Here is an 11,464-nt window from a genome sequence, read left to right as displayed (position 1 = left end):
ATACGATTATATGTATGTATATATATATATATATATATATATATATATATATATATATATATATATATATATATATATATATATATATATATATATATATATATATATATATATATATATATATATATATATATATCCATCCACCCACACCATCAGAGATAATGTCTTTGGAGGTCATTTGGTCCTCAGGTGCATACTATGCTGTTTCCACTGGCACAATGCTGTGTCAGTGCCTCTGTAAAAGCAGGAGGCTTCAATGTGCTGATGCGGTATAGAGCTCATTTGTTTTATGGCTCACCCTTCACGGCAGCGCATTTCTTTTCATATTGACTGAGCTCTATTTATATTGACTGAGCTCTATTTATATTGAATAAAAATATATGTAACTATATATATATATATATATATATATATTCATGATAATTTAATGATGGAATGTGCTTTCTTCCAAACTTCAGTGTAATTCAATGAACAGATTCAAGGACATCTGAAGAGCTTTCCAAATCTTAGTAGTTCTCAAAAGTAAACTACACAGTTAATTAGAAAACAGCACAGAACCTTTAGTTGTCTGGTTCACCCCTCCATAGGTCATGCAAGTTGTGTTTTCAATAAATAAAATAATGTAATAGACACTTATACATCTAATTGCCAGACTGTTCTGTTGTCCTTTAAAGATTTAGACCCCAATCCATTGAGCTCCAGTTCATTTTACATGCACTTTTTGATGGCTACTGACACATTTGCTACAATGTCCCAATGATGATTTTGGTGGTATTATTCACAACCTCTTCATCTGACCTCACGCTCACTCAACATAAACTTGTGCCCCCCTCGTTGTTACCCAGGATTTATTCTACCAGTTTGTGTAAATCTGTGTGTGATATGTTCAAAAACACACAAACAACATAGCTAATACCCGCCTTTTTTGTGTCTCTCAGCATTTCCTTCACGGACTATACTGTTTTTTTTTCTTTTTACTTTACTTGGATAAATAACCACCCAATATATTTTTGTTCCAAGTCCCGATTACATAAATACATTGTCAGTGTTTCCGAAGTAAACTGCTAAGACAATAGGAGCCATAACCTTTTGCAATAGGTTAAAATAACGATTGTTTAGACCATTATTTAGTTCCACATGGCACCCGTTGCCTGGCAACGTTGCGTCAACCTCCTTTTCCAAAACACAGTACGGTGAGGTTATTGTTGTCGGTTTAAAACCTCGAAGTTGCCTCTTGGTCTGGAAAGAAAACGTAAGTCGTGGTTCATTTTTGAGATAGTAATTAGAGAGCTTGCCATATGCCTGTTTTGTAAGCTTAATCTGTCGACAGTGCTACTGAGGAGTGGCATAGTAGCATAACTAGCTAGCTAGCTTTATGGGTTCACAGAGTTGAACGCATTGAACCGTTGGACACCCATCTCTCATCAATATTGCTCCTCTTTAGGCCATAATATGGGAAAGAAGTCGAGGAACGAGAGGGAAACGCCAATCAAGGAAACGGTGAGTGACGAATGTTTCTTTAGGTCTGTGAAGGTTCTCACCTAATGTTTCTTTAGGTGTTGGCAAAACCTAATTAATGCATTTTTGAACCTTTGACAAGGTTTAATTCATGTCCACTGAAACACATCCATACCATGAACACAGCCTACTGTACATCCCGGGAACATATCAATTAGAAAGCATGCACAACTCTCTGATTGGAACTACTACTATGGAACTTGATTCATTGGGGCTTGGCATCAAAGGTCATTAAGGTTGATATACAAGCAGGTATTTGTGTCAACAAATCATGATTATTCTAACTACACAAAAAATAATGAATGAAATTTGAATTTGCTTTAGTACATATCAAATGCTCTGATTGACACATCAAAAACATTGACTGATAGTAAATATTATATTTGTGATGAGGTAAGAATGATCAGTTTCATGTGTGGTGAAACATCCCCTTAACCAGTGGATAATAACACTAACACTAACTAACTTCAGACACTAACAGTCTGGAGAAAGCTAAAGAGGGAGTGTGAAACTCAAAGGGAAAAAATAGATGTCATGCTCAAAAGTGTGTCCATTTGCCACTACAATAAAAAAGTCTTTGACTTCATTCTAGATGATGAAGTTTTCTGATGTTCTGATGATAAAAATGTACTTTGAAATTGTGGCTTGGTCTTTAGTAGGCCTTGGGCACAAAATTGTTTGAAAACGGCATCAGGATATCATATGCATGTACATGTTCTCAGGTTGTTGCCTGTTGGTACATGCTGGGCATTGAGATATGTCCTGTCTCATTGTCCTAGAAGTATGAAAGTCAAAAAGACAGACCTGACTTTATACATGTTCTATATTTCAGTTATTTATTTTATATTTTGCAAACACTCCTTCTCCCTGTTGACTCTCACAGTTTGAGCCGCTACCCCTTGAGAGCAAAGCCCCAGCAACAGTAGTGCTGCTGTTGAACTCCCCAGAGGAGGACATTTTAATCAAAGCGTGTGAAGCGATCCAGACATTTGCAGAGAAAGGTATGGTAGGGTACCCACCGCTAACCCTTCCACATATTATTGATTGTTTTTATTTCTATGGGCAACCTTGCAGCTGAATAGCAGAAAATCCTGTCTTAATTTTGCTTTCAGGCTGATGTTTTGTAATGGTGTATTTTTTTGATATGCATTTTTTAAATCCAGAAATTGCAACATTTGCAATTCACTTCATCACCATCTGCCTAATTTTCCTGTTCACTGTCTCCCCCTGTTGTTAGGAGATGAGAACAAGGTTTCTCTGCTGGGACTTGGGGCATTAGCGCCTCTCTGCCAACTCATTACTCACAACAACAAGCTGGTCAGACGCAATGCCTTCATGGCCTTGGGCATCATGGCCACCAATGGTGCGTCAGACCAGTTACGTCATTGATGCAGATTTGACTGCAGTGGACTTGGTAGCTTACAAGCTCATGCGACAGTCTTGATTCTACAAATGACCCTTTCGTTTACCGGCCATCTATGTGTTTGTCAGGAATTTGCATCTGTTAATCTACCAGATGTTGGATTCCCTGTTCTGTTGATTTAACAATGAGCAAGGTGCTAGCCTTACTGAGTAACTGAGTAGTGTCTCTTGTTTAAATCTGAAAGGTGATGTAAGGACTGCGTTGAAAAAATTAGATGCCATTCCATCAATTATTGAAAAACTATCACTCGAAGGTGAGTAATAGATATTAGAAGATTAAGATATATTTTGATCACTAAAGGAAACAGTGTCACTTTGTATAAGTTGCATACAATCAAAATAGAGCACATGTGTTTACTTATGGCAGTAGGCAGTATTTCTGTGATCAATCCTTATTTATTTCTGTTTCTTTTCATATAATCAAATTCCATTTTTGTTCAAGATGATACAGTTGTCCACGAGTTTGCAACACTGTGCCTGGCTTCTTTGTCAGAGGATTTCCTCTGTAAGGCCCAGATCTTTGACAACAAGGGGCTGCCAACTCTAATTCAGCTGCTGTCTAGTTCTGACCCAGATGTCAAGAAGAATTCACTAGAGACCATCTCCAACCTAGTACAGGTGACCCAAAGTCATCAGGCTTTAGGATGTAATTTTATGTAAAAATTATAAGGATTTTCACTGTGAAAAATTAACGTGATGTTTTATAGTCCTAAAAGACGATAAAGTTGTCTTCACATACCGTATTTACTGAACCCCTGAACTTTTCTAGATATAACATTACAGGGGTACATGTGACAGTGCAGATGTTTAATGCTGTAGAATGTGTTTAACTTGTCAGCTCTGCAAGGGAAAGTATTTATTGTGTCCAATTTCATCTATGTGATAATAGTGCAGGTAATAACTCTGGTGTCAGTGGTCACACTGTGTTCTGCCTCCCTCCTGCTCTACTAAGGCAGCACTGCTGCCAAACCTAAAGTATTTCTTAGCAATGAGAATGCAGTTAATGCGACCTGTTTCCTGCTGTGCGCTACGTGTGAGAAAGAGCAACTTCACAAAGTCCTGACCTATTTCTCCCAACATTTACAGATTTCATGAGTGAAAACAGCTTCAAATTTGCTCCTAGGATTGTTGAAAAAAATGCTTTCAACATTTCTGTGAACCTTTTGCAACCTTTGCTGTTTTGTCCCCATGAAGGACTACAAAAGCCGACTGGTGGTACACGAATTAGGTGGGATCCCTCCACTTCTGCAGCTCTTAAATTCGGAATTCCCTGTCATTCAGCATTTGGCTTTAAAGACGTTGCAACATGTCACTACTGACAGAGATGCAAACAAGACCTTCAGGGACAAGCAGGGATTTGAGAAGCTTATGGGTATCCTGAATAATGTGGTAGGTATATGGTTTAGGTAATATATGTCTTTATTCTGCTGGTTTGTGTTAATAAGAATAAAATAATAGAGAATCCTTTAAAATCTGTGTCCTCTGGACCTATCTTTTTATTTCTCACAGAACTTCAGTGACCTACATGCTGAGGCCTTACATGTCCTGGCTAACTGCTTGAGTGACAGTGAAAGTGTCCAACTCATTCACAAGAGTGGAGGACTGACCAAGTTGATGGAATTTGTCCTCACTCCCAGTGTGCCTGAAATCCGGTCAGGTGTTATTAAATGCATCACCAGGGTGGCTCAGAGCTGTAAGCACAGAAGGCAATTAGAGACAACAGATTTCTTTCAACTTTCCCACATAATTTACTCTATTTTATTTATTCTGTTATGTGTGTGTGTATGCGGGTGCTTGCCTGTGTGTTTAGCTGAGAGCTGCAAAGTGCTTCACGAGCAGGATGTGGAGACCGTTCTTGTTGAGCTTCTGTCCTTGGAGAACATTGGTGTGATGACGTCTGCCTGTCAGGCTGTGGCTGCCTTGACCTTTCACCTAAACAGCAAAGAACGCTTCAGAGAACTTGGCACGTACATCTTCACCAAGCCACCCTGAGATTAGGTGCAGTCAGCACAACAAAGTGTAATTGAGTTGGATTCCTTTGTGTTTCAGGTTGTATCAGTGTCCTGGTTCAACTGCTGAGCAGGGAGAGTTTGGCACTGAGAGAGGCGGCAACCCAGGGCCTCTCTAACCTCACTCATAACAGCGAGTCAAATGCCTTGTGAGTAACGAAGGACTTTGATGTCTTACCTATACCTCATTGTTTTTGTACAGATATATGCACTTTTTTTTAACAATTCAAAATGTATGGAATTATGTATAAAAACATCTACAAAGAACAAGGCAGTTTAAAGACACAGAATAAATCAAATCAAATCAAATCAAATCACTTTTTATTGTCACATCACATGTGCAGGCACACTGGCACAGCACATGCGAGTGAAATTCTTGTGTGCGAGCCCCACAAGCAACAGAGATGTGCAAACACAACAACACAAACGAGCAAAATACAAGAATGGCCAACCTGAAACTAATAAATATATGTACAATATATAATAGTGTATGCATTTCTGGATGTGTATACTAAATATTTTCCTACGTGTGTGTGTGTGTGTGTGTGTGTGTGTGTGTATGTATACACATTTTTACAAATTAAATAGTAAAAAAATAAAATAAAATAATAATAATAATAATAAAATATATAAAATATACAGAGTTGAATATGTGCAAAACAAGTGGCATTTATATACAGTGTGGAGTGCATAATGTTGAAGTTCCAGTAGTGAAGCTGAGGTGTCTATGACGTGTTCAGCAGTCTGATGGCCTGAATAAGGCATATGAGACAATTTGTATGATAAGTTACTGGGTAGTATTTATTTGTCAGACATCCAGTACACACTGTCTGGTTCATATCGATCATTCAGATGTGCTAGGACACCCCTGTCCCCAAGAAGACAAAGTATTGGTGACCTGGGCAAATCATACTTCAACCCTTGGCCCATATAATCCCAAACATCTCTCAGAAAAGGAAGAAGTTCTGAAAATTCCCATAATGCATGCACATAAGTGCCCGTTTTTGTCTTTTATGTCCAGCATGAAGCATCCAAATATGATTTTTTTGTAAACTTCTAGACCCTTTCAGTTGTTTTCCCATTATTAGCTACATAAAATCTGAATGACTTCAGGGATTTAAAGGTGTGTGTTCTACTCTGGACTAGAATGCTGTCCTCCCCTTTTTTCATAAAAATAAGACACGGAATCTCTTTACTTCTTTTCCATTGTCTTCTCCAATCTTGTCTTATACATTTTTTTTTCCAGACAAGTCTTCTTCGAACTCTCGAACCCACGCATTGTATGCTTGGAAATAATATGCTTTAACAACGTATAAATTTGTAAAACTACAGTAATGTGTCAGCCGTCTAACTTTTCATTAAACCTCCCTCCCTGTTTATTGTATTTTCCAGTGAAGTGTATGAGGAAGGTGGCGACAAGCTCCTCATACAGCAGCTGTATCAAAGCTGTCCAAAGATAGTGGCCAATTCTGCTGCCACACTTTGCAACATGGCAGAACATGAGATCATCCGCTGTAGCATCTTGTCACATGGAGCCATACAGGCTCTGTTGGAACCCTTGAAATCTACAGTTACACAAGTCCTGGTAAACACTGCACGTTGCCTGGCAGTGCTGGCCAGTGATGAAGAAGCTAGGACAGAGGTTGGTGTTTATGTGACCTCAGAATGCTGGCTTGTTCTCATGTTCAGTAATAATAAATAATGATCATTGTTTTTAATCATTGCTGTAAACTTTACTCAAGACAGCAGGATTATTGTAAACAGCATTCGGTTTCACTTTGTGATACTACATTTGAAATTCTTTCACTAAATAACTAATACTCAACCCAAGCTAGTCAGAGTTGGAGGTCTTCAGCTTCTGGTCAATCTACTGCAGTCTCACTCCAAGGAGGTGCTTCACATTGCATGCTTGGCAGTGAATGTCTGTGCCAGTGATGAGCCAACTGCTGTGGAGATGTGCAAATTTGGGTAAGACGTGATAGATAACACTGTCATTAGAGCATGACTGATGTGTCACCAAATAAATGACTGGCGAGTAAAATAAATGCAATATCTGCATAGATATTGCTTAATGTGATCCCCTAAATAACCAACAGATGGCAGTGCAAGACAATATTAGATGTGACTACATGTGCCTTTGTTCATTTGTCCATTTTTATATTTATTAGTAATGACAGAATATTTTTCTTTTCTTTCTTTCTTTTGGTCTATGCTTGTTGTTTCTATCTGTGTCTCAGAGCCCTGGAAATACTTCAGGAAATCAACCAGTCAAAGACCCGTAGGAACAGTTTCAGTGAGTTGGCTGTGAACAGCCTACTTAACTCCAACTTGTCTTTTAAATACAGCCTGACAAGTTCTTTGGCCTCCACTGACATCATCACCTGTGGCTTCTACGATGCTGGAAAGGTATGCTGTCAGAAGTCCTTTCAAGGACTTTTTAATGCAATCTTAGTAACATAGCATTAGTTGGTTGTTGTTTTTTTGTTATTGGCAGTCTTTCACAAGAATGCAGCATGACTTTTCACATAATAATTAAAATGCAACTCTTGTGTTTTCCCTCAGGCTCGCCCTGGTCAGAGGATGCTGACTTTAGAGGAACTGTCCAAGCAACCGGTTAACCAGCGGCAAGCCATTATTTTTGTCAACAAAGCAACAGTATTGCCAGAGTACGAATCTAATATTAGAGTATGGTTTGATAGTTTAAAAGGAGAAATATAAACTACATTATTTTAATGCTTGTGCTTAAAAGACACCAATTGTTTTAAGAAGCATGCTTTATTATTACATTCTTTTAGTTTAGATAGATGTTTCGAGGACAAATGGAAGGTATACTCTATGTAATAGCCCTCTAAACAGTTACAGCTGACTCCTCCCACCTGGTAATAAAAGTAAATTAACCAGAACAATTACAGAAATTGACTGGGACCATTAGGTTCCTGCACTAGAAGTCACAACATGTTGTTTGCTCAGAAAATTTATTGTGGCTGTTAGATTACAATCACCCTCCCCTTCTCTGCTCCAGTCCTGTGCTCTATTCTTCCTTCGTTCCCTTTCCTCCTCCCATTCTCCCCCACTATGCCTGTAGCATAATTAGTGTGGCAGTGTACGGTAGCCCTTCTTTAGGGTGGCGACACACTCAGAGGGCTTCTTGTGATTCAAATAATGGACTTCTGAGCTTGCACCCAAAATCACAAATGTGCAAAAGCACAAAGAGACATGCAATACCCATGCGTGTTCACTGAGCCTTATAAAGCATGCACGCAATGAAAAAACACATCTTAGATGTTTAAGGCTGTATATGCATGCACTGTTTAATGCTTTCAGCATTTTCATAAATTAACTTTCGAAAAGAGAGCAGTACCCCCTTCAGGGTACCTCTGTTCAGCCCTTCACCCCTCCCAGACCCCCATTCCACCAGCATGAATTTACACGTAACACTTCAGGCATTCTTAAACAGCCTGTTATGTAACTGATTCCTGGTCTCATCCATAGCTTCTGCATGAGCCAAATTTCAAAGCAAAAGGCCTCATGATTGAATTTATTTTCTGACTTATTCTTCTGTGTTCCTATAAACCAATTAATGGATGTTTTTTGTTAGCAGGGAGACAGTAGATGTGCCAGAAGAGACACAGAACAAGCCATCAGAGTCAGACGGCAGAGTCAGAGGAGAGCGTAAAACACCAAAGTGAGTGTGTTTGCTAAGTAGTACAACAAGTAATACCACTAACATCAGAGGTTCTGGAGACAAAAATCTTTTTTGTCCAAACCCTTTTTGGCCACAGCTATGATTATTATTGTTATTATGATGATTATTATACATTGACACTCTTTTTGACACATGCTAAACAGGAAGTTGTGCCAAAAATAATCCCATTTCAAGACAGTATTAAAAGATGCTACCTTTTCCTACATGAAAATGTAGCTACATAAATGCTGCATGCTAAAAAAAATCATGGAGAGAGGCAGAATATCAAACAAAAATCCAGAAAAAAATAATTTCATACAAGTAATAAATTGATTTGCAAGTTATTGAGTGAAATAGATATTATATCCCCAAGACAAACCTGATTTAGTTCTTGGCAATGTCCCTTAAGCCCAAGTTTTCCTGTAGCCTTGGCAGAAAAACAGTCACAAAGAGTAATGGTTCCACAATATATGTGCAAAGATTTATAAAATACAGTGCTGTGTGTTCATATAAACCATTTTGTTGATGTCCTTTGGTTGCAGGGTGACAGTAGATGTGCGAGAAGAAACACAGAGCAAGCCATCAGAGTCAGAAAGCAGAGTTAAAGGAGACCGTAAGACACCAAAGTGAGTGTGCTTGTTAATGTGGAGGCTCAACATAAGCAGTACCACTAACATTGAGCACGAAATGTGAAATGAATTAAAAGAGGTCATAAAGGTGGAATTTTAAGTACCGGTAGTGATTTTCTTTCCTTGTAAGATACTGACAGAATTCTTTTCCAATTTACTCTTTTTTTGTACAGGAAGAAGAAGGAAGAGGAACAGAAAGATTATGGCCTCATGTACTCTATTATTATTATTATTATTATTATTATTATTATTACTAAAGTTTGTGTGTGTTCAAATACATCCCTGTGCTGTATTCATATACCTTTTATGGAAACTGTCTAAACATTTTAGAGATGATAACAATCTCTGACGCATGCTAAAGACGATATAGTGCCAAAAACATTGACATTTAAAAAAATATTGAAAGATCTTGCGTTAGTGATAATGATTAGATCTTGTAATGATATGTTCTCTTGATTATATGTATATAAAATCAGATAACATGAAGGAGATCGTTAGACACTAAAAAGAGTGTGCCTGTTAATATGAAGGATGAGCATAAAGCAGTGTCACTAACATGGATCCTGTGATGTGAAATGTGTGATAGAGTTCACAAAGGTGGAATATTAAGTAGTGATTTTCTTTCTTATTTTAACGCACTGACTCCCCTGATTTCTTTTCTAATTTATTGTTTCTTCAGGAAGAAGAAGGAAGAAAAACAGAAAGATTATCTTCAGCCTGAGTCTCCTGTAGAGAAACCACGGGGAATGATGGAGGATGTCTCATTGCAGATTCTAATAAAAATTGCCAAAGAATACATCTTTCCACTGAATGATGAAAAAGAGCAGTGTGAATCCTTAGCCAGGTAACGTATTCATGCAGAAACTGGCATGCAAAGAGAGAGCGAAGTAACTTATCAGCAGCTATTGTTTAAAACAAATCTCTGGAGTCATGGAAACACATTAAAATGACATTTACACACCAACTCTTAAAATGTCAGGAGAGCTGACTAAAAATGACAGCAGTGGTATGCAATGCAGACACTCTGCTAACACACTGAAATACAATACCCTGAGAGATCAGAATGGAAAACAAAGACTTTATTTTAAAGGTTTCTGCATTTTCTTTGGTTGGGTTTGCTCTTATTTTCAGGCTGGTGAGCGAAGCCATGGGGGGAGCAGTGGAGAAGGAAAAGATGCACGAGTTTTCTTGGATTCTGCACCTCAGTGAGCTGAAGATTCAACTTCAGTCTAATGTTATTCCCATTGGTTTCATCAAAAAGGGAATCTATTATCACAGGGCACTCCTGTTCAAGGTACAGATTCTGTACCCGCATGGTAGCATTAGCATGAGCGGCTATGTTCATCATCTTTCCTAATATTTTTTATTCCTGACCAACATGTTTTGACATCCCAATTTAAGCTCTGTCTCTTTAAGGTCTTCTCCATAATATTTGTTCCTCAGCCTATTTCTCAGTCTGACATTCTTCTGTCTCCTCTTTTAGTCACTGGCTGATTGCATTGGACTGAGCTGCACACTTGTTAGGGGAGACTACAACCGTGCTTGGAATGAGGTTCTCCTTTTCAGTAGAAATTCCTCCAACAAGCTGCACTCTTCACAGCCCTGCCGCTACATAGTAGACCTTGTGCACCAACCTGGAAACCTGTTTCCAGTCAATAGCCCAGCTGCAGTCCAATATCAAACTATATAATCAGTACTGTATTGTTTAAATACCACAGAAGGTAACGCTTTGACGTTATATTTTGTCTGATGTGCATCAACCGATTTATATGTAATGTGTGTTTATGTGTACATGATGTGTGCATGGCGGACCTCATCAGTTGACTATTTTTTTTTTTTCTACATATGCATAAGGAAAGCAAAATCGTGTCTATTGTGGTGTTTCTCTATTAAACACAGTGATTCAACCTTTGTACTTCAGCATGGGTCCAACATGGTGAAGCAGTGTTTTTGCTAACGTGCAAGCTGTAGTTGTTTAGAAAGTTAATGCTTCAGCTGGAGAATTGAAAATATCTCTTACAGCTTCATGGCACCATCACCAGCCTGGAGCTTTGGATCCATGCTTTCATGTTTTTGAACCTACCAGAAAGATTTCATAGTAGAAATTTATACTCACCAGACCAGGCATCGTTTTTCCAATTTTATAATTGTCCAATTTTGGTGAGCCTGTGTGAACTGTAGACGTACATTCCTGTTCTGCA

At 38.3% G+C, this 11,464-nt stretch overlaps 1 protein-coding gene across 5 annotated transcripts; it reads left to right on the top strand.

The window, feature by feature from the left end:
• Window positions 1-739: 739 nt before the first annotated feature.
• Window positions 740-11,178, top strand: armc3 (armadillo repeat containing 3). 5 transcript variants are annotated; one of them, XM_026180766.1, is made up of 20 exons: window positions 740-1,252; window positions 1,445-1,500; window positions 2,402-2,519; window positions 2,756-2,881; window positions 3,126-3,194; window positions 3,383-3,558; window positions 4,135-4,329; window positions 4,450-4,633; window positions 4,751-4,903; window positions 4,990-5,098; window positions 6,342-6,591; window positions 6,826-6,917; window positions 7,187-7,355; window positions 7,512-7,615; window positions 8,548-8,634; window positions 9,177-9,260; window positions 9,437-9,475; window positions 9,943-10,107; window positions 10,395-10,557; window positions 10,747-11,178. In XM_026180766.1, the coding sequence occupies exons 2-20, from the start codon at window positions 1,453-1,455 to the stop codon at window positions 10,951-10,953; spliced, it is 2,538 nt and encodes an 845-aa protein (XP_026036551.1). In that variant the 5' UTR covers window positions 740-1,252; window positions 1,445-1,452; the 3' UTR covers window positions 10,954-11,178. The 5 variants fall into 5 exon arrangements, with proteins under 5 accessions (XP_026036551.1, XP_026036549.1, XP_026036548.1 ...); XM_026180764.1 differs by having other exon boundaries at window positions 6,781-6,917; window positions 8,551-8,634; XM_026180763.1 differs by having other exon boundaries at window positions 851-1,252; window positions 6,781-6,917.
• The last annotated feature ends 286 nt before the right edge of the window (window positions 11,179-11,464 follow it).

Source organism: Astatotilapia calliptera, chromosome 9 (assembly GCF_900246225.1).
Source record: "Astatotilapia calliptera chromosome 9, fAstCal1.2, whole genome shotgun sequence".
NCBI lineage: Eukaryota > Metazoa > Chordata > Actinopteri > Cichliformes > Cichlidae > Astatotilapia > Astatotilapia calliptera.
Note: the sequence above shows the minus strand (reverse complement) of the source record. Positions and strands in the feature narration are given on the sequence as shown.

Bases quoted from the DNA above. Each gene is read 5' to 3' on its own strand.
- armc3 (XM_026180763.1), top strand. From the start codon at position 1,453: ATGGGAAAGAAGTCGAGGAACGAGAGGGAAACGCCAATCAAGGAAACG. The intron at 4,330-4,449 runs GTAGGTATATGG...TATTTCTCACAG, and splicing joins TGGGTATCCTGAATAATGTG to AACTTCAGTGACCTACATGC. The intron at 9,476-9,942 runs GTACTCTATTAT...TTGTTTCTTCAG, and splicing joins CAGAAAGATTATGGCCTCAT to GAAGAAGAAGGAAGAAAAAC.